The sequence below is a fragment of the Trachypithecus francoisi genome, unplaced genomic scaffold (assembly GCF_009764315.1).
Source record: "Trachypithecus francoisi isolate TF-2019V2 unplaced genomic scaffold, Tfra_2.0 Lachesis_group1, whole genome shotgun sequence".
NCBI lineage: Eukaryota > Metazoa > Chordata > Mammalia > Primates > Cercopithecidae > Trachypithecus > Trachypithecus francoisi.
In genome coordinates, this window is record NW_022681454.1 from 134,335,607 (window position 1) to 134,359,325 (window position 23,719).

The 23,719-nt window shown below is 36.7% G+C and overlaps 1 protein-coding gene across 4 annotated transcripts; it reads right to left on the reverse strand.

Annotated features, from left to right (window-relative positions):
* Positions 1-3,938: 3,938 nt before the first annotated feature.
* Positions 3,939-17,520, reverse strand: PCDH18 (protocadherin 18). 4 transcript variants are annotated; one of them, XM_033215279.1, is made up of 5 exons: positions 17,264-17,519; positions 14,611-16,751; positions 13,743-13,828; positions 13,487-13,650; positions 3,939-6,730 (listed from the first exon to the last, which is right to left on the reverse strand). In XM_033215279.1, the coding sequence occupies exons 2-5, from the start codon at positions 16,435-16,437 to the stop codon at positions 6,063-6,065; spliced, it is 2,745 nt and encodes a 914-aa protein (XP_033071170.1). In that variant the 5' UTR covers positions 16,438-16,751; positions 17,264-17,519; the 3' UTR covers positions 3,939-6,062. The 4 variants fall into 4 exon arrangements, with proteins under 4 accessions (XP_033071170.1, XP_033071169.1, XP_033071168.1 ...); XM_033215278.1 differs by having other exon boundaries at positions 13,743-13,831; XM_033215277.1 differs by having other exon boundaries at positions 14,611-17,520.
* Between the last annotated feature and the right edge of the window lie 6,199 nt (positions 17,521-23,719).

Here is a 23,719-nt window from a genome sequence, read left to right on the forward strand (position 1 = left end):
AGAGAAGTGTTTTACATTTAAAAAAAAATGATTTCCTCCCTTAATAAGCCACGTTTTCTACACTAGTTTCTTTCTAGTCACTCAAAAACATTTAATTTAAAACTTAGAAAAAAAAGAAACGACCCTTTGTTCTTGATTGCATGAATTTACCTTCTCATTAAACCAATGAATCATAGGAGCAAGTTTTATTGAGAACAAAATGTATTCACTTTATATATCAAAATTATTATCCCTATTGTATCAATAACAAAGAAAAGACATAAAAAAATATAAAATCTAGGTGATTATATGAGGAACTCTATACATGTGAAAATTTGGAGAAGAATGTTATAAAATGTGGACAGTAGTATGAATTATCAAGGAAGAATACCATTAAATAAAAACATTGAAGAGATAAAATCAGAAAAAGCAAACAAGAATTAGGTGCATCTTGCAGAAGTCATAAAAGGAAATAGAAAACTATTATTTTAAAGTACCAGAGTAGGATGTGTTATCGCAATTTTAAAAGTCAGAAAGTATGTAAATTTTGGTAGCAATTTTTGTGATGCTGGCTCCTCATAAAATGTGTTCAACAGTGCTACAAGTTATATTTGCTAGCATATAATAAAAATATAATAAATTAATAAAGAATATTCACTACCACTTCTACATCTATTATATAGTGTCTACCTATTTAATTATTTTTTGGCATTAGATCATATTAAGGGTCTCTACTTTTTCTGGTAGTAAGAGTGTATATACTTGACTATGACCTCTAGTTACACAGATAAAGAATGAAACCATAATTTAGGCAATACAGTATTTTCAATTTTCATGTAAATATCATTTAATTATCTCAGAAACAGTGACTAGGTTTATTCTAGGAATTTAACCGAACCAGGTGATCCTTCAGTGGCCCAAATAGCCTAATTTATCAAATTAAAACTTCATACAGTATTATTGCTATCATTCACAGAGAAATCCAACTATTATAAATGATTACAATCAGTATGGCATCTTACACTTTCACAACCGAAAACAGCTTGTAAATGTAAAGGTGGCTTTATTTTGGGCATTCAACCTGCAATTAAGGAATTCAAATGTGCTGTTCTTTTGAAATGTCTGCACTGTTTTTATTCTTTTTTAAACTGACTCAAATATTTAAGACTTTCATATGGTTGAATTTTTTTCTTTTTTTTTTTTCCCCCCCCCGAGATGGAGTCTTGCTCTGTTGCTCGGGCTGGAGTGCAGTTGCTCAATCTCAGCTCACTGCAACCTCCACCTCTCAGGTTCAAGCGATTCTCCCTGTCTCAGTCTACCGGGTAGCTGGGATTACAAGCGTGCATCACCACGCCCGGCTAATTTTTGTATTTTTTAGTGGAGACTTGGTTTCGCCATGTTAGCCAGGCTGGTCTTGAACTCCTGACCTCAGATGATCTGCCTGTCTTGACCTCCCAAAGTGCTGGGATTACAGGCGTGAGCCACCGTGCCCAGCCTCATATGGTTGGATTTTATTTATTTATTTATTTATTTTTGAGATGGAGTCTTACTCTGTAGCCCAGGCTGGAGTGAAGTGCTACAATCTCAGTTCACTGCAACCTCCACCCCCCAGGTTCAAGTGACTCTCCTGCCTCAGCCTCCCAAGTAGCTGGGATTACAGGCACGTGCCACCATGTCGGGCTAGGTTTTGTATTTTTAGTGGAGATGGAGTTTCACCATGTTGGCCAGGCTGGTCTCAAACTCCCAACCTCAGGTGATCTGCCTGTGGTTTTTCCTTTTTTTTTTTTTTTTTGAGACAGTCTTGCTGTGTTGCCCAGGCTGGAGTGCAGTGGCTTGATCTCGGCTCACTGCAACCTCTGCCTCCTGGGTTCAAGTGATTCTCCTGCCTCAGCCTCCCAAGTAGCTGGAACTACAGGCACACACCACCTCACCTGGCTAATTTATTTTTATTTTTATGTATTTATTTATTTTGAGACAGTCTCGCTCAGTTGCCCAGGCTGGAGTGTAGTGGCGCAATCTCGACTCACTGCAACCTCTGTCTCCTAGGTTCAAGTGATTCTTCTGCCTCAGCCTCCCAAGTAGCTGGGACTACAGGCACACATCACCTCACCTGGCTAATTTATTTTTATTTTTATTTATTTATTTATTTTGAGACAGTCTCACTCAGTTGCCCAGGCTGGAGTGTAGTGGCGCAATCTCGACTCACTGCACCTCTGTCTCCTGGGTTCAAGTGATTCTTCTGCCTCAGCCTCCCAAGTAGCTGGGACTACAGGCACACACCACCTCACCTGGCTAATTTATTTTTATTTTTATTTTTATTTATTTATTTTTTGAGACAGTCTCGCTCAGTCGCCCAGGCTGTAGTGCAGTGGCGCAATCTCGACTCGCTGCAACCTCTGCCTCCCGGGTTCAAGTGATTCTTCTGCCTCAGCCTCTCAAGTAGCTGGGGCTACAGGTGTGCACCACCATGCCCAGCTAACTTTTGTACTTTTAGTAGAAACGGGGTTTCACCGTATTGGCCAGGCTGGTTTCAAACTCCTGACTACCCACCTCAGCCTCTCAAAGTACTGGGATTACAGGTGTGAGCCACCACGCCTGGCCCAAATTTTAATTTTTTTTTTTTTTTTTGAGACGGAGTCTCGCTCTGTCGCCCAGGCTGGAGTGAGTGGCGCGATCTCCGCTCACTCCAAGCTCCGCCTCCCGTGTTCACGCCATTCTCCTGCCTCAGCCTCCTGAGTAGCCCGGCTAATTTTTTGTATTTTTAGTAGGGACGGGGTTTCACCGTGGTCTCGATCTCCTGACCTTGTGATCTGACCGCCTCGGCCTCCCAAAGTGCTGGGATTACAGGCGTGAGCCACCGCGCCCAGCCCCAAATTTTAATTTTTATACAGCACTATGTATTGCTTATTCAGGTTCAGTATATCCTTAAGTTTTGAAGTCACTGAAGAAGTCACATTTATGAAAATCAGCTTAGTTTTATTGTTTCATTCTTGTGATGATACATTATCCAGATATACTGAAATGGAACAGAAATATCAAAACATGTAAGACAGTCTTGGGACAGTTCTATTAGTTTCTGCCATACTGAAAGCTGCCATGTCAGACAATGCATTTTTCACTCGTACAAGTAAGCCAGTATAATATTGCTTATTTTTAAAATAAATCTACAATTCTTTAAATTTTAGTGTGTCAATATTTCAAATTCATCTTTGAATATTTTCTTACCATCAGTATCAAAAGAATGAAACAAGGAAACTAAGCTGATTTTCATAAATGTGACTTCTTCAGTGACTTCAATAAGACAATAACTTAATAACTCACTCATCTTTACCTTAATAGTTATCTACCAGTAAGTGGCAAATTTAAATATTTGAGACAGGAGGAGCAATAATTTAAATGATTAACAATGTTATAAGCCCCATCTACTAAGATCAATAAGTAAATCAATGAGCAATGAATAACAATGTTTATAACTTGTAAGAATTTGAAGAAAGCTAATTCTCATCATTTTATAAACAAACATTTAAGGAGGATTTGTTAAGCAGTAGATTCAGTCTTGAGTTACATTTTTGGAAGATAATGTCCTTAATATGTGATTATCATTGAAGAACATTTCAAATAATCCAATGGAGCTAAAGAGATTAAAAATAATAAATGGAGGAAAGAATGTTTAAGAAAGAATGTTTTTGTTGTTTCAATCTGAGGAAGGGTAGGGTATCAAAAAAGAGGTGATATAACCTTGATGAGAGATTAGGTTGCTATGATAGCATCAGACATCGCAGTTTTCACTAAAAGGATATTACTTGGTGAAAGGAACAGAAGCAAAAAGCTGAAATCTTGCACTTTTATTCTCTCAATCTGTGGACATGGGAAGCAATAATGAATGGAGATGACTGGAGAAGCAAGGGAATTTGAGACATGAAATTCTTGGAATATGGACAATGTACAAAAATTTTATATTGAATGAAATATTGCATTTTATTTATTTCACATGATTCAAAATAGCGATTTTCAACATAGCTTACCATATTACTGCTGGTGCTTTAAATTAAGAACAGTGAGGATATAAAAGTCTTTTTCTTAATGGTAATATATACTGAAAGGAAGTGAAGTTGAAAGGCAGAATGTATTTAAATATGGTTAGCGTTTTGTATGTAATCTACAAAAAATAAACTGAAATTCCACTTGTAATTGCAATCCCTCCTATAAAGGAAAATGTACCTGTTGAAAGAGGTAATATATTCTGTTTAATGTGGTACTTATTTGAGAATTTAAATATCTGAATTTTAGTCACTTTCCAGTTATTTAACTTTCCCAGTGTTTCAATTTCCGACTACCAAGCCAGGGAGGATAATGTTCTTGCCTCCTGGAATCGTTGTAAGGATACCTTTCTATCCTGCACAATTTAATACAAAATATCCTGAGAAAGTTGTTTATTTATTTATTTATTTTGTAATTTGAAAAATATTCAAGCAGTTATTGCTTGCTTACTCTTTTATCTTTATTCCCCAAATGCATTTAACTTATTTAACTGGAATATGGCTTACTACTTTCATTCCCATTACAAGTCTCAAACTCATTCCTTTTGAATTGTGTTTTTCTTGTTTGCCCAGCCAACTGAATGCTGCATGTTTATTATTTGAAACTCAACACTGAATCATCCTCTCAGGAAGGGCATGCTGCATGCCAAGCTTTTGAACAAATATGTAGGAACAGGACTCTGACTTATAGACAGTTCCTTAGCTTTACTTTAATTTTTCTTTTATTTTCACTGACAGTAAAATTTTCTGGAGAGTACAATCAAGATAGTGTATTATTAGAAATAACATTAATAGAAGCTTGGTCAGAAATGATAATAGTCATAATAAGCATCTCTCTTACCAAGGCATTCCACACAGAGAGATCACAGCACAATAAATAAAGGATTTCTCATTTGCCACACAACAAACAAAACAATTGCAGTAACAAAAATGTGATTTCATAAATGTTCTTATACTAAAAATAAAAGCAAAATATGAGATCATGCACTGGAGACAAAAGCTAAAAATGAATAGTTATAACAAAAAAAGACAACATTCCAAAAGGTTAAAATGTTCAAGTATTGTGAGAGGAAAGGGGGAAGATTCAAAATAGAATGGGTTCAGAATAAGTCAATTATATTTACTATCCTAGGAGAGACACTGACATAACTGTTTTTATCCAGTAATATTTTATGCCATTAGAATACATACTGTTATCCATTTAAAGGACAGATTCCATTTCCTTGGCGCATGTTTCATACTATAAGGATAGAATAAAATTTATAGTTTACCCTAATTATAAGTAGATAATAATATTATGAGAGAAATATTTTCAGAAACAGGCCAGTGTGATGGCCTGGAATAGCAGGGGCCTGGGAGTCAGGAAACATTGACTTTAGTTCTGTTTTCATCGTTGTCTATAAAAAGTTCATTTGAGATAGCCATCTAATAAATAACCTTCAAGATATTTCTCAGTCCTGAAATAAACTTTCACTTTATGTTTCGATTTTGCTGTAAGAGTTCAACTATTGGGGCTAGTAGAAAGTAGCGAAAATAACAATAAAATATCCTAACAATTTTAATGATTCTTAATTTCTAAAAAGTTATTGAAAAAAAGTGGGATCACTTAATGGAATTAAGAATTGTATAATGCTTTAGTGGGGTTGTTCACACAACATAATAATTCTTCCCCAACAAAACTAATCTAAGCAGAGCAGTGCCTTTACACTTTGTGGTTCAATAGTATATCAGATTTGAACAGTGGCTAGTTTCTACATGATTAAGAAAAACATGTCTGTCATGGGAGTAAAAAAATAAAATTTGTTTGTTAAATTACACATAAATATAAGGTACAAATGTATTTTTAAAATACAGATTAAAATAATCACACTTGCATTGTGTACATACGAAAATACAGTATTTAATATTCAATATACACAGACACATTTATGATAAATGCAACTATTTGGCAATGCCAGTTCTTTCGGGTTTTTGTTGTTGTTGTTGTTGTTGTTGTTCCCTATTTCCATAAACATGGAAACAAAAATGCTTCACTAAAATCTCCTAGCTCTGGCGGACATCTTGAAGCAGTTTGTTAATCTCTGCCACCAGTTCACTGGCATCCATGAGTTCGTGTTTCCCATCATTGAGGTGGTTGAGCACATTGTCAAAATCATCTTCTTCATAATTTTCAGGGATCTCCTCCATGGCCGGCAGCCATTTTGAAGAAGGCTGCACACTGGAGTGAGTTCCAAGTGACGGCCCACAGTTGTTGGTGGGATTTTGAAAATGTGTACTGGCTGCCCATGCCGCTACCCCCTGTGGGTAACCCACAGTTTTGGCTGGCAAGGGACCCTTCCTGCGTTCCAGGGAGTTGGACCGATCCACCTCACTGCATTCAGAATAGGTGTCCAGGGAAGAGGGTAAGAGACGCTGGAACACACTGCTCATTTCCGAGAGCAGAGATGATGTGCTAGTATCCCCAGTGTCCTCATCGTTTGGGGAGTCCTTTCCAAAGGTGGAAAAACTCTTCTTCTTTTCACCGGAATCTGTAGGCTGAGCGTCATCCTCAAGACTCTGATGTGGATGCTGCTGCTGGGGTTGTGTTGGGAATTCTTCCCCTGGAATGAACATGTTACTCCTATAATCGGAAGATGGTGAGGGCAGTGGTGGCATCCAGCACTGGTCAGAGTGTCCCAGAACCCTGCACTCCTCCGTGCAGAGCCTCATAGCTGCACTCAAGAAAAACAATGGGGTTTCATTATTATACTTAGCACGATTCAAAATAATGCAAAAATGTAATGTTATAATAAAAAATAGAATGAGACAGTTTTAAACTATTGCCATGATGCCAACCTATTATTATACACATAAACTGGACTACAATTACGGCTTTAATTTGAACACTAGTTTTATAGACCTCCATAAGTGTTATCTTCTGGTGTGTTTTTTTTCCTTATTGGTCAAATAAGAACATTCTGCTACTCGAATAACGAGAAGACGGGTTGATAACGTATGCGTGGGAAGAACTAGGTGTGAGTGATGAAATAAGTACTGATCATAAATTCTAAAGAACAGACTTGTAAGGTGAAACCTATAACTTTAGAATGCCACCCATATAATTCTTGTATAATACATACCTTTGTGTAACTTTCTCAATATTACTTTAGTTTTAATGGAAGCAATGAGAATATAATAAGCTATAAAGTAATCATACTTATTAATCTCTCTTAAAGATATTACAAGTTATTTACTGACTTACTACTTAAAACAGTAATGAAAAGTATCCTGAGCTACTGGGTGGTCATCTGCAATTACCCTGTTAAGAAGTTTTCTTTTAAAAATTCAAAATATATTGATATTCAAATATACAAAAATGTCATCAAAAGATGAAGAATATGAAAAATTCAATCTTTAGTTCTTACAGATGTTATAATGCTCTATTGGAATATGAGAGGCCACACTCATAGGAAAAAAATAGATGATATCAGAAAAGCAGGAAAATAAAGAGGAAAAAAAACCCTGTATATTTGGCAAATACAATAACTAAGCTACGTGACAAGGAAATGAAAAGATGTAAACTATACTTTACAAACCATTGACTTATTTCAGTGAGAAATAAGTCTCTTCAGTATTATGATTTCATTTTAGAGCAAACAGCAGAATGCAGAAAATGCAAAATAATTCTCTTAGATTTAAAATGACATTAGGTTGTTATTAGCTATACTTATATATTAAGAGCTAATTTTGTAGATCCATCTATTTTAGGAAGATTCCTATTCTTCCCAAATTATTGCTAAAACGGTGATTCTTGAAGGATGCCCGTTCCCTTGTTAGAGGAAAGAAGTTGTCTATTGCAGTTACTGTGGTATCACTAGCAACTGGTGAACTGCCTGCATACAGTAGGTATTCACTACATGTTTTCTAAATAAAACATGAGGAAAATAATGTTGACTTTCTGGAAAAAAAAAAAAAAGAAGAAGAAGAAGTAATGGTCTTTGATGAAGGGGTCGAAATTGCTGCTTTTCTCTGCTTGAATCTTTGAGATAATTCTGTTCTTAAACTGCAAAAGTCCCAAATATGGACCTCAAGTTTTAATGAAAAAGGGGATAATTTGAGGAACAAAATGAGATCAAGTATTGTGAGTGAGAAAAAAGCTGAATCACTAAGAAAGCTAGAAATACAACGAAGCAGAAAAAAAGTGGAGAAAAGTGTGAACATCAATTCCATGTGAATCAAGGTGGGGAAAGAGAAAGAGGGTAAGCATGAAGAAAAATTGTGCTATTTGTTATGAACGGTTACATTTAAATAGACAAAGATGACTTAAGAATAAAAGCTTGTCTAGATTTCCTGACTTCATGCATTATTACTACTTGGAAATATTTACCAACTTTTTTTTTTTAATTTGATGTGGACAAAACGAAACGGGTTGAAAGTCATTGGAATAATTTAATAGCAATGAGGTTTTCTCAGCAGTGAAATAACAATCATAGTGGTAATGATTTTTTTGCCTTCTTAATTCCCCAGGTCTCTGAAAATGGAACTTAGACCTATCTCTATTGTCTTACTCATATCCTGTTAGAAGGAAGAAGAACAGACCTGCTGACACCTCTTCATTTATTTTCTATCCTTTAACTCAGTAGTTTTAGGCTTGGGAAGGGCTTAGTTGTTTGATTCACTTTATTTTAATGCTTAATGATTGGAGGGAAATGATTCATAGGCTTCTAAGAATACTAAAAGTGACCTAGTTTTCTAAAGACCTAAATATAATACACATAAAACCAACAATACAGTGCAAAAATACATTCTAGGTAACTAATGCAATCTGAAAGTTCATGCTCAAAAATAAGTTTGGTCATATAAATTTTTAAACAGTGAATGTTATTTGCAACTTCATCCCAATAAATAAGTGGAGCTTTAATTATAAAATAATAAATTAACTTAAAAATGAAAAATAATAAGACAAATCGATGAGGAAACACTAATGGAGGGAAGGATGACCAAAAAAATAAGGGAAAGAGAAGAGTAATGGTGCAGAAGAGAGCATTTCTTGCAACTTCATTGATATTGTCAACCTTGTCCCCAGGGACTTGACTGAACACATTCTCAATCTGTAAGTAATTTAGTGCCACAAATGTTCCATACTATATCCCAGTGATCAGGGCTTGTTGACAAGTGGTCCAAGTGGCTAATCTTTCTGTTGCTCCTTGAAAGCTCTGCTAGATAGTTAAGTGTCCTCTGGGGAGGGGGAACATGGTGAAAGGAGAGCATCTTCTTTACCACTAGAAGACTATGGATTTTGTCACTGCACTGCACCTTATTCGTGGGGCAGAAAGCAGATATATAAGAAATACGTATGCCTTGCTTCTATCAAGCCATTAGTAATCAGGTGATCAATCAGTTATCCATTAGGAGTCTGCTACATGTGAAGTGCAACAATAGCACCCTACCCTCAAAAGTTTTAAAAAGATATAGCTATAAGTAAAGTGTAGCAAATGGGGTCATAAGCACAAGTAAAGTGTCAAATTAGATGATGCTAAGGGCCTGTCAAGAAAGGAAAAAAAAGTGGAGGTGAAGCTGAAATAGTTAAAGAAAGAGCCACCTACAACAAACTTTGAAAGATGAATAGGAGTCAGTTACACAAAGTGATGAGAAGCCAGTTTTTCAGGTAGGAAGGACACCATGAGCAAAGCATCAGTGTGTTAAGTGAGGAGATGCTTCCAGCTATAACAAAAGATACAAAGATGGCAACATAGGAGAGTTAATAAGTTAAGAGAGGATCCCATTGCCCTTTGAATGCCAAGATAAATAGTTTATTTAGTTCAGTGTTGCTGGGCAACGAGTTAAGTATTGATTTTGAGCCAAAAAATGTAGATTAAAATGTTCTCATAATGTTGTTCAAGCTGTATGAAAGATTTGACAAAGGGAGGAACTACTAGAGAGTGAATATCAGTTTGCACACTGATACACTAAACTAGTCATGGAAGAAAGGCCAGAACGGATGGGCTTTCGTGGATACCTGCCGTGAGAAAGGAGAGAACATAGAATTTTAAAAGAATATTTAAAGTAAGTAATCAGAGAGGACAGACTGATGAAAAGTGGATTGGAGTCAATCAAGAAAAATGAGTTTCACAAGAAACAAAATCAAACGGCTATATGAATCATCTTGGTGAAGTGAATGCAATGGAAAATGGGGATTTTTGCAGGCATATGCTTAGTGTTACAGTTCAAAGTTGAATGAGTAAGAAAGTATGTTGGCAAACATGAGCCAACAGACAAAAAATGCATACCGATTTAACTGCTCAAAATGCAGGATATTTGTGTGGGAATTAATAGCATGAATGACCAGAAATGACCCTGTTGGCAGGCAATGCAACATAGCATAATCTGTATTTGTTCAAAGTCTAAGGCAGAAAAACAGTTGGACCAAGACACTTTAGTCTTAGAAAAGCTTAAAGTGCTTTGGAAACTGTGCTGATCTCTTTTAATGACATTCAGATGTGGACTTAAATTTTTCTCTACTTGGGATATTTCCTGGGAATATAATTTTACAAAGCACAGATTTTGTGCCTCCCTAATGTGCCCTAATGTGCCTCCAGAAGTTGCCAGGTTAAATAATAAACTGGAATATGTATCATCAAAATTATATAAATAAGGGGTAGCTATCTTTGTATAGATACTCGGTACACGTATTGGAATCTACAGTAGTCAAACATGAATATATTTTGTGGCCCATTGGTGACCTCCTGGTGCTCTATGCCTCCAGGATAGCTTTGACCACACCTCAGATGGAGGCAGGTACCTAGTAAGGCAGAAATGTATCTACTATAATGTATTTTGTTGTAATACAATGTTATGCACGAGCAAAATAACTCTCCAACCACACCCACAGTTAAATGTGTTGTGCAAATATGAGATTTTTTTTTAAATTATCTCATAATAAGAGGAATTATTAGTGATGATATAAAGGTGAACTCCTAATTTTGAAAAGAAATGTGATACTGATGGAGCTTAACATCACTCACTAAACACAATTCACTGTTTTCTACAGTTTATGTCTATCTATTGTTTCCCCAATGTCATTATTCCTTAACATATATCATTATTATTGCAATTATTATTATTATTATTTACTCCAAGTGCTAGAAAACTTTCTTGCCACAAACTTACGTGGAGGTGGCAACTTAGAAAATATAAGAAAAAGTAAAATAACTTTGACCTAAAAAAAAACTTATAATTAGCTATTAGATTTATACAATTTCAGAATTAAAAGGGACTTTAGGATCATTTAGTCCCGAAAACACCAAGGTTATGTAATTAGAGCAGCTATTCAGTTAACTATGCTGATAAATTTAAATTTCAATGAATAAACATCATACAAATCTAAAAATATATAATACAATATTGATGTCATGCCCACTATGTTACTTTTCTGTTTAATGAAATGAAATTACATTATTTAAAATCAAGGATTAATACTCAAAATTAGGGTTCTGTCAGGTTCACAAAATTGTAGGTTAGCCAACTCCTTTATTGCACAAGTAAGAATAATGAAACTGATTCTCTTTGAGTAACGTGTCTGATTCTAAATATATTCCACTAAATTTTCAGAGATTTCTCTTCAAATTGGCCAAGAAAGTCTATGCATTAAAAACAGAAACAAAAACCAGACACCATGATTGTGCAAACAGGCTCTCAGGTAACTGCATGCCTTATTGTCTCTAGAAGTTCCCCCTATACATTCATCCTCTGAGATGTATTATAGTATCTATTACTGTAATAACAGAAGTAAATAATCAACATTTAATAGTTACGGGGTATGTCATCTCTAGAACATAAGAATATTAGGACACTCTATTTAAAAACAATTGCTACAACAGCAAAAACCTGTTACTTCACATACTTGATTGATTAGTGTTTAAGAGTGTGGGGGTTGTTCCAAATCTCACTCTCCAATGTACATACTGCCTGATTTGAGATGCATTTTCTAACCTTTATAAGTTTCAGTTTCCAAATCTTAACAACAATAACAAAAAAAAAAAGAAATAGAAGCCTGTTACTACTGTCACTACTACTGATTCCTGGCAAAGCCTTAGAAGAGGCAGTGCAGGTATCGAACTCTGCATGGGCCTGGAGTAAACCTGGGGGCATAGTTGGTAACTACTATTGCTACTACTATTCCTAATATTAATACCGCTCTGGCTACTGCCATCACTACTTCACTTATGAGTGCTCAAGTTTCTATTCACAGTGGTCCTTCGGTATCCAAAGGGGATGGTCCAGGCCCCCTGTGGATACCAAAATTGGGTATCTAAATCTTCTCTAGGTTACTAAAAATACCTAATAAATGTAAATGCTAAATAAATAACTGTTACACTGTATTGTTTTTTATTTGTCTTTTTAATTGTTGTTTTAATATTTTTTATTGTTTAATCCAAATACTTTTGATTAACAGTTAGTTGAATCTATGGATTTGGAACCTGCAGATATGGAATGTTAGCTAGATTGATTTTCTTGAATTCCTGTAGCTGTCTGAGGCTCCCTCATGTTTATTTCCTAAACTCTCTTACTTATCTGTGTTTAAAAATAGAGGTGCAATGGAACTCAGATGGGTGATATTGTATTGTTCTGTCTTTCATATATCAAATGGCAGTCATTGATCCACATTCAGTGAAACTTGGAAATATAGGTAGCCAAAGGAACACACGTATGTATTCTTAAGGTTGATTTAATATTGAAGTCTTTAGTAGTGGTGCTGCCAGGATAATATAATCAGTACTTACTCAGTTCAGAGAGTTTCTATTGCAGAATTAGAGGGAAGAAACTCCAAGGAAAATGTGGTTCGAAACTTAATAGCATCTTTTCTATCTAGCTGTGTACTTAAAAATTCCACTCTTGGGTCCTTGTTTCTCTTCTACTATAGCAAAATGAAATGTTGGCAAAAATATTCTGTGCTTACCACCTACAAAGATGCATTCCTTCTCCTATTTTTAATGCTTGAAGTGTACAATTTCTAGCGTATTTTAGTCTCTGATTTTGTGAGTTGGTGCCCATCACAGGAAATGCATCCTCCAAATTACAGTCCAGTTCACCACTCAGCGCCACAACAGTTTAACTGAATAAAAACCACCACCCAATAATTTTGCAAAGAGTTGCACAACCATGTTCTATGGCTGTATCGGATGAGGTGGAAAGAAGAGGGAAGTGGTTTTTTTATTTTTTTTCCCCCACCCCTTTCTTCTTGTCCTATGAAGCTGTCATGCTTACTCTTTCTCTTCCAGCTGCTTAATGAAATTTAAGAAAATAGTATTAAAATGTTTCAATTTCTGTTCATTGGTAAACAGTGATGAATATACTATAAAACATATTATAAATACTTCAGTGCAAAGGACAAATAAAGAAGAAATATAAGCATGAGAGAAATTTTTCATTTTACTGGTGTCACGGTAGACCTGAAAATAAAGATTTATCTATCACTACCCTCTTACCTGCTGGAATTCTTCCATCTGTGAGAAACAGGTCGCTGAATCCTTCACCCAGCAGCCTATCTATTGGAGAATCTCGCCCCAAATCATAATCACTGTCTCCTGCCTCACTGTCACCACGGCCACTGTCTTTCAAGCTAAATTTGTCCATGTCTTGAAGGGCATATCTGGAAAGATAAATCAGGAAAAAAAAAATTACAGTTTTTACTCTTCAGCATTTATGCTGAGACTTAATGGGTAACACAAGAATAATTCATACCTATAGCTCCTGGAATATTTGTTTCCTCGAAAACTTGGTCTTGGTTGATATTGCCCCTGGTGAAGCATTGAAAGAAGCTGAGAGACCTGCTGGAAACCAAATAGACAGAACTGATTCCTGGAAGCAAGCCTCCAAATACTCACAATCTTTAAGCATGAAAAACAGTTACTTGCTATTTCAGATAAGTAATTGAACATATTATCTCTATTTAAGATTCGCAAATGCTGGACTGTGGTGGACCATGCAGCTAGCTGCCAACTATAAATAAAATATATCTCAGAGAGATTTGGATGATCTAATACAACTGACTTTTACTTTGTGAAAGAAGACTCCCTTTCAAATAACTGATTTATTTTATTTATAATTCAGATAAAGTGACCATCTGTAAAAATACATGGAAAATACTGTAAAATACAACACTATAACGCATGTAGTTTAAAAATGTCAGGAAATCTTCCAAACTTGGACAAACATAACATGCATTGAAATAGAAGTCTGAAGGCCTCCGTTTTTTACTCTGTTCAGTAAAGACTATAACCTTGAAAATAAAGCAAGTCTCTACTTTTTGGCTTCCCATTATTTTAATCTGGGAAGTAAGGGGACTCTAACTACATACTCCTTTGTGAGCTTCATATTTATTTTTCAATATTATACATATTACATGCAAGTTAATTACTTAAGGAAAACTAAAAACAGTATGCTAAAGTGTGCATCTTTGCTACATATTCACAATGTAACTTGTATCCTACTTAATTTGCACAGTATTAGTATTGTTACTTATTATTGAAAACATTTAAGAACTAGTAAACACAATTCCTGAACACTAACACCTAACATTGCAATGAATTGATGCAGTTTATGATCTTACCTCAACAGCAGGAGTGGCGTGGGTGAGTTCTAATGAGAAATTCTCTGGCACGTGGTTTGATGAGATTGTCACCAAACTGTTGAGTGACTGGTGACTGTTGTGACTCTGCCGGCTGCCCATCTGCCCTCTTTCTAAGGTAGGCGATGAAGATGGAGACGATCTGTGATGAGATCTGATGGGCAGAGTGCCATTTATGGTAGGCACCAATGTGATGTCCCCTTTGTGAATCTGCCGGGATGGCCTTTTTGGGTGGTGCTGGTAAGTTGATTCGGCCACCCTGCAGTTATAAGATCTAGTGTCTTTCTTCTCACGGTTACACCTAGTTGCAAATAGCACCATAATAACCAACAATACTGCACAAATTGCTCCTAAGGAAATAATTATTATCATGGAGACATCCAAGGATGCCTGGCTTACTGAAGTCATTGCTGTACTTGTCACCGACTCTGCATATTCAAAGATCATGCACTTCAGAAGGACTTTGGTATGTAGCTGAGGATTGCCTTTGTCCTGAATGATAACTGACAGCTCCCATTCTGTGTAGGGAACAGAATCCATGCTCACATTGGTATGGATGTCACATGATCGTGGATCAATTATGAAGATATTCTCCTCATTACCTGCTACTATGGCGCAGCTGAGTTCAGCATTCACACCAGAGTCTCTGTCAATTGCCCTTATTCTTGTGACATGAAAGCCACTTTCGGCCCCTTTGGGAATGGTGATTTCTGCCGTATTATTGCGCAATGCAGGCCCTATAACCACAGGAACGTTGTCATTTTCATCAATGATGGTGAGCACAACTGTGGTATTGCTTACCAGTTGCTTTGGGCTTCCTCCATCTCTTGCTTCTACCACAAAAGTGATCTGGCTCACTTCTTCGTGATCAAAGATTCTGAGGGCATAGATGGCTCCGTTAGATGGGTCAACAGTTACATACGTAGTTATGGAACTTCCTAGAATAAAACTCTCCAAGATGGTGTATGTCACTTGTCCATTTTCTCCAAGATCAGGATCTGTGGCTGTAACAGTGGTGATATATGCCCCCGGCGAGTTATTTTCTGAAATTACAAATTCATATCGGCTTCTCTGGAAGTGGGGTGGATTGTCATTGATATCATTGATTTGAACTGTAAAATGTTTCACTGTAGAGAGACTGGGTGTCCCCTTGTCCTCAGCGATTACAGTCAAACTATATTCAGATCTCTTTTCTCTATCCAGTGTGGCATTAGTTAAGATTAAATAATTGTTTTCATAAGTTTTCTGAAGTTTAAAGTGACCATGTCCATGAAGCTTACAAACTATTTCTCCATTCAGCCCAGAATCCTTGTCCTGAACTCTGACCAAAGCAACAAATGTATCAATAGGATCCCCTTCAAAAATATAAGATATTTCTTCTTTTCCAGGGGACATGAGGTTGATGTTAATTTCAGGTTTATTGTCATTAACATCCACAACCTTAATGATAATTTTGCAATGGGCTGGGATTGAATTTGGACCCAAATCTTGAGCCTGAACATCAATCTCATAGGATTTGGTGATTTCATAATCCACTTGCTTGAAAAGAGTCAAATGTCCCCTTTCGGAATCAATTTTAAAAGTCTCCATAATTTTGGGAGACACATGACTGCTGAAGGAATATACAATTTTCCCATTAGCGCCCTCATCTGGATCCGTGGCATTCAGATCTAAGAGCAAAGTGCCGATCGGGGAGTTTTCTAAGAGTTGTATTATATAAGATTGCTGCTCAAAAGCAGGGCTGTTGTCATTGGAGTCTGAAATGCTTATTTTTAGTATGGATGAGCCAGACCTCTGAGGTACTCCCATGTCTGAGGCAGTGAGCTGAAGCTCGTAGCTTGACTTCAGCTCCCGATCTAACTCTCTGACCACAATGAGTTCTGCATACTTGGCTCCATCAGTCCTGGTCCGAACCTCAATATTAAAAAAATCATTGGCAGAGAGCGAGTATGTGTGGAGGGAATTTTCCCCAACATCTGGATCAAATGCACTGTCCAGGGGAATGCGAGTCCCAACTGCCGCACTCTCAGATATCTCAATAGGTATGAGAGATCTTGAAAACTGAGGAGAATTGTCATTAATATCCAGCACTTCAACTTCAATATGGAAAAGCTGCAGATGCTCTGTGGGTAGAGTGATCACATCAAACTCTATGGAACAGTTCAAGTTTTTCTGGCATAGTTGTTCACGGTCAATTGTAGCCCCAATGCTGATTTCCCCATTATCCTCATTTACTACAAGTAGAGGAGAATTTCCCCTCTGCATGGCTCGAAATCGAACAGTAGAAGGATTAGGTAGCTTCAATAAAACATCAGCCACATCCTCCGATAGTCTTGCAATTACTGATCCAACCCTCTGTTCCTCATAAATCCTGTATTTCAAATTCTTGCCCAGTACATCGCGGTTGAAAGATACTATCAGGAGTGCAAAAACAAACCTAAAGTGCATTTTAGCATTCATTTGGTGCATTGGTCAGTTTATGAGATTTCCCTCACAGAGCAAGTTAAAACAGCAAAGCAATCCCCTCAACTTCCTTTGGCAACTTAAAGCTACATTTGGTACTTGAAACTTGAAAGCGTCTCTTAATAACACAGCACAGCAATTAACAGCTCGCAAACTTTTGTTTTATACACACCGTGTCACGACTTCCAGATACCTTCGGCATGGAGTCCAGTCCTTGCGTTTGTTTGGTCGTTCGTCCTCTTTCCAGGCAGAAGAGTGTCACCTCCGCGTTTTCGCCCTTGTGTAGTCGGAATCCATCTATTGCGAGGTGCCGGCGGAGTCTGCAGTGTGTCTTTCCTGAGAGATTATTTCTCCCTTTCGCTGCTCGGCTGCAGACTAAACACCCGTGATTGCTGACTCCAGTCTAAAAATCTGTACAACTTCACTTCAACTCAGACAAAGCTCTTGCCCAGCGTGTGTTGAATCGCTTCCAGCCAATCAGCGTGCTTCCAAATCAAAAACTGATGGAGTCACCCAAGGAGGGAGGGCGCGAGCGGAGGGTGGGAGAGAGAAAGAGACTGAGAAGGAGGAAGGAGGGGGCGGGGGCGCAAAGGAGAGAAGGGGAGACGGGCTGGTGGGGGCTGGGGGAGGAGATGGGAGCCAGTCCTTCCCTACTCCTTCCTTCTTCCTCCCCACTCCCTCTCCGCCTTTCAATCTACTGCATTCACTTTCTCTGAGCGTGCCATGACAAAGGGGAGACAAATTACAGAAGAAAAACTTTAAGTCAACTTCTGGTCGTCTTTATTTATATGGCATGTTAAATTGTTCTTGTTTTCTTAATTGCTCTTTCTTCTGCCACAGACGTGTAATCATCTTGCTTTTCATAGTCCTTAAGTGCTAGTTTAACTTAAAATACCTCTAAGTGCGTTTTGTTGGTGGAGGAATTTAATACAATTTGAAAACTTGCTTCTAATTATGCTTCTCAGACGGCCTATTCCCCACTCCCTCTGTAAATACTTGGGCCTTGCTCCTTCTAGGAGCACAAGGAGATTGTCTTGGGGCTCTGTTTTTAAAGAACAGAACGAGTAAAGAGGTTTCATTTTCTGTTTTCTTTCATCTTTATTCTTTGAAGATAAGAAAAGGGCTATCTTGCACTCTTGATTTCTCTTAATTGGCAAGACTTAAAGGAGCACCTCAGAATTTGGAACTAATTAACAATATAGCTCTACCTTGAATGACTTCTTTCCTTGAGTTTGGGCAAAACTGTTCGTAATATTTCTTTGTTCTGTACTTCAAAAAAATCCTATTTATCTTGGGTAAAAGACACTGCAAGCTTTAGCATGCCAATTTCTACCAAAAGGAACTGTCTATACATGGCTAGTCTTCGCAGTGAATACTAGGGGGACATGGACTCAATAGTTTACAAGTCAAATTTTTATAATATATGCATTATTTATGAAAACACTTCAGATACGTATTTTAAAAACCCCAAAGCTTGTTTACACTGACAAATCAAATGCCTGAGCTGAAAATTACATTTTGTGTGCATCAAAATGCTAGGAAGTATCATGGGAGGCTTGTGCTCTATCCAGGTCACAGAAACTGATATGATATTCTTATTTGAAAATAAGATTATTTATGATGTTCTTTCTGCTCTGCAATTCCTTTTAAGTTTATCATCGTGGCTCCATTCTTGCTGCTTTTTTTTCATACCTTTTGCATTATTCCTCAGCTGTCTTCATCAGCTCGCATAGTTGCTGTTTCACATAATCTCATTGTCACTTTTTTCCATTTTTTTCCCCACTCTATTTTGCCCCCCAGAAACATATAAAAAAAAGTAATTTTCTGATTTTTCCACTTTGCTTACTCTCAGCAGAGCTCAGCTAAAGTCACTAAGAAGGCTCTTTCCAAAAAAGAAAGCAGAGGAGTCTCAGCATGAATTCTCCTTCTTTTTAGGCATTCGAAAGCATTTTATAAGCCATTGTCTTTTTTTCCCCCTCCTGAAACCAGTGCTGTGTGGCAAATTGTGCAGAATAGAAATGCCTATAATGAATGTATTTAGTACTGGGTCACGCTGATGAACATTCTGCCCCCATGAATAATACTGTTTTACAAGTTTGTAGCCCTTTCCAATTGCTGATCCCCAAACCCTATAGGCAAACTAGGAAAACTACCACAAGCAAGGGGGACTTTAGAAACCCATAGCCATCTGGCCTAGATCTCTAACAATCTGAGCCAATAATTATATCAATTCAGGCTTTTGCGAACCCCTTTGCAAACACCAAAAGAGCAAAGAAAGGAATTAGTCACTATTCAAAGTTGGGGTGAGAATTCAAAGGTAACCTAATTCCATTAGTTCTAGGAAAATTTTCTTTGAGAATTTGATAAGTCTACCCCCCAAAAAACTCCAAGAGCAATGGATTTGATTACCTCGATACAGATTTTTTTTCCTATGCTTAAAAAGTAAAAATAATAAAAAAGTCCTTCTTTTATTTCTGACAGTGGGCTTGAACAGAAACAGTAATTGTGAAAAAGAGCTTCAGTGTAACTTACTGAAATATTAAATAAGTTGTAAATTAATATATCCTCCAAAATGATATGTTTCTACGAGTAAGTATTTAAAGAACTTGGCATTCTTTCACCAACAATGGCTTTTTTCACTTTTAATATCATCCTTACCACGTATTATTTCATTTTCAGCTTGCCAATCACTTCCTGAGAAGTCACATGTATCTACTTGAAAGTGATGTGCTTTTGATTTATTCTTGCTATGCACTGATCTGTTCTCTACACTTTTTTCCCCAAAAGTACAGAATTACAAATAAATCTTTTCTTTGTCATATTGTATCTCTAGTTGTAACAATTTAAATTTTCCTCGTTTAGTATCCCTGGAAAGATAACAAAAAACTATCTCCCAAACTATTTACTATCCATAAAAGGGTTTATATCAGGGGAGAAAAACTGGTAAACTTCTATTAGTTGTTATATAATGATGACCTGATTGAACTTCATCCTTCTGGAATTTGATGAAGTTATGAAAAAGTGGTATAACCTCTAAAACAACTTCTCAGAAAACCAGTAAGGGAGAGTAGATTGAATGTTTCCTAGAGTCCATCCTCTTTTGATATGGCAGTCTTTGTTGACAAAGAAAGGAAGTGGTTCCTCTTGAAGACTGCGCCCTCTTGAGTGATGTTAAGCACAACAGCAAAGTGCTTCTAAGCTCCTAGAGGCAAATCGCAGATACATTCACCCTGTTGTGCATATTTTATCTATGAAGCTCCTTTTACCACTTCAGTTTAATTGGGCTGAAAACTGCTAAACCTAGATAAAGGATATCAACCAGCATTTACAATACATCCTTTCACCTCTAATAACACTTTCACCATGCCATTTACTTTTATTACTTTTGTTCTAAGGAAAATTAAGCTTTATAATTCTTAATTTTGAATGATTTTCTTCCTATTCAAGAGGAAGGAAAACCTAGAACTCAGTTGTAAGACTCAAATTTATCTGCATTACATGAAGAAAAATGTCTCTTTTGGTACTGGAATACAAGATGAAAGTCACTAAAATTTCTTACTTACAAGCAGATATGTACTTTGTTTTTTGATTTTTTGCTATTAATTTATATTTTATTAGAGTACATGAGATAAAAGATAGGGTAATAAATATTCACTTTTATCTCACTATATGTCTTTCCCACCTTCAAAACAATGACATGAGACTTACAATCTTCTGGTTGATTGATACAGTTCACAATCTTTCCTCATAGCGTTTGTTGTGAAACATCTTATAGAAGAAAATCATGGTCCTGCTTGACACCATATGGCTGTAAAAAGCCTAAATAATTACTCTGCATCCTGGGAAATTAGGGACAAAGGTTTTACCAGACAAAGGTTAGTACAGTTACAGAATTCCAAGACTTTACACCTGCTTAAGATAAAGAGCTTGCTTGGCTTTTTGTATGAGCCCAACAACTGTGGGTACCACCTGTTAGCCGTTATGTAATCCTGGACAAATTATTTAACTTCTCTGTAAATATATAATCCTCTGTGAGATGGGAGTAGTAATTTACTGTAAAAAATTCTTTTAAGAATTTCAATGACTGAGGCTTTCCACAAAGGCTGGCCCAGTAAACATACAACAAAGGTTAGTTTCCTTTTCTTAACCTGTGTGTGTCTGTTTTCCTCCTAACACTCATGAAGAAAAAAACAAAATGTGGATTGTAGCCACAGAACTTGGTGCTTCTCAGACTTTTGGTTTAGATGCATACAAAATTTTATGTTGAAAAGATAAAGCTCTCTTCATCTTGACTTATAAAGGTCACCTGTGAAACATAATTGACAAAACTAATAGTATTGAACTGTGATGGTCTTGAAAACTTGCTGCTTTCCTGAAGAAAATTCCAAGACCTACCAACTATACTCAACTATACCTCCAGGCCGTAAACAATAGAAACTTATCTAAAAATACAATTAGAAGTCTACCAGGTGCTTATTTATCTTTTATATTGGATAGTATACACATCTACTGTTTGCCTGTTCTCAAGGCGTTTGCACTAAACAGTTGTTTCTTTAAATATCATGTGAAACTATAGCAGGAGGACAAAAGGATATGACTTGAGGTATTTTGGCAGGGACAAGGAAATATAAAATTTTTCAAATAAGATTTGTGTTTAAAAATCAACGTTAGGCCTTTTATCAATCACATTACATCTCTCTATGTTGTTCTTCCTTTATTCCATTTACTAATAGATTTAAGAATGTAATAATGAAAAGTCACCGAACAATATGAACTCTTTATGAGTCCAAATTTATCAACATAAGATCAAAGGTGGGGAAATGAAAATAGATCCCAAACTATCTTTAGATGTGTGTAACAGAAATAGACTTTAGTTGAATTCTGATCAAAACTAAATGTGCTAAGCACACATAGGAGGCCCACACACCTGGAGGCATAGCTGTGCTAAGACGGGGAGGCAGCACAAACCAGGGGCTAAGAAGAGTTGGAGTCCATGAAATACAGTGACAGGTGCTAGGTCAATTTTGTCTGAGTGGGCAATCAGTATTTAGGGTGTTCTGCCAAAGGTAATATGCCAAGTTCCAGCAGGTGACTTAGGGTCTGGCAAAAGGCAATCTATTGAGTCCAAATAAAAGGCATATAGGTGAGCTTCTATTCCAAACAATAGGACTTCCTTCAGGACTTCCAAACAAGGCAGGTTATGAAATTCAGGATTAAAATGTTGAGAACAAACAGGCACCTAGAGGTTCGGTGTTTTGCAGATGGGCACATACCAAAAGCCTCCTCAAAATTGGAGACCAGATTGCAAAGTTAAACTACATGTCAGCAAAATTGACTTTTAGGATTATTCATCTGAATTCCTTAAATTCCTTCTTTTCAGGACAGTACCTGGAGGCAAAAAACTAAGCCTACAAAGGGTCTTCCTATAGTTGCATCTGAGATTTGTGGAAATGGGTGGTGGGAAGACTAAACCCTTAAGTGAGTTGAGTATCAATTTTTAGTTTAAGCTTTGCCATTCAATGTATGGGCACTAAAGCAGCAGCATGGGCATTAGCTGTAAGCTAATGTATAAATGTAGAATCTTAGACCACATCCCAGACCTACTTAAACAAATTCTGTACTTTTTAAAAATAATTTTTATTTTTTATTATACTTTAAATTCTAGGGTACATGTGTGCAACCTGCAGGTTTGTTACATGTGTATACATGTGCCCTGTTGGTGTGCTGCACCTATTAACTAGTCATTTACATTAGGTATATCTCATAATGCTACCCCTCCCCACTCTCCCTACCCCATGACAGGCCCTGGTGTGTGATGTTCCCCACCCTGTGTCCAAGTGTTCTCATTGTTCAATTCCCACCTATGAGTGAGAACATGCAATGTTTGGTTTTCTGTCCTGGCGACAGTTTGCTCAGAATGATGGTTTCCAGCTTCATCCATGTCCCTACAAAGGACATGAACTCATCCTTTTTTATGGCTGCATAGTATTCCATGGTGTATATGTGCCACATTTTCTTAATCCATAAAATTTAAGTAGCATCATGTCAGAAGTTTCACTACTCAGTAGATTACTCTTCTTAGCAATGTCTCAAAATGTAGCAACATCTCAAAATTTAATGTGCATAGAAATCACCAGAGGACCTTATTAAAATGCAGAATTTTAATACTAATAGTGCAGAACCATCCCGAATGTCCATCAACAAATTCTGCAGTTTAATAAGGTCCTGTGGTGATTCCTATGCACATTAAACTTTGAGATATTGCTAAGAAGAGTAATCTACTGAGTGAAATGGTGAAACTTCTGACATGATGGTACTTAAATCTTCTGTGCTGTGATATTTTTCTACTCCAGGGAGTTTAGAGACATTTGGCACACGGAGAAGATTACCAGAAAAAGGGCCAAAGCTTAGACCTCATTAATTCAAGAATATAAGTAGAAGTGATATAAGAAAACCTATCTGTTTAGTTAAATTCACAGAAAGAGAAGGAAAATTAAGCTTCCCTCTGGATCTAGGGTTTTATAGCAGCTATCACCCAGTTTATCCATTAGGTAGTACAGTTTCCATCAGCAAGGAAAATGCTTTTTAGAAAAAGAGATCTAATAATACTTTCGGAAGAGCTATTTCT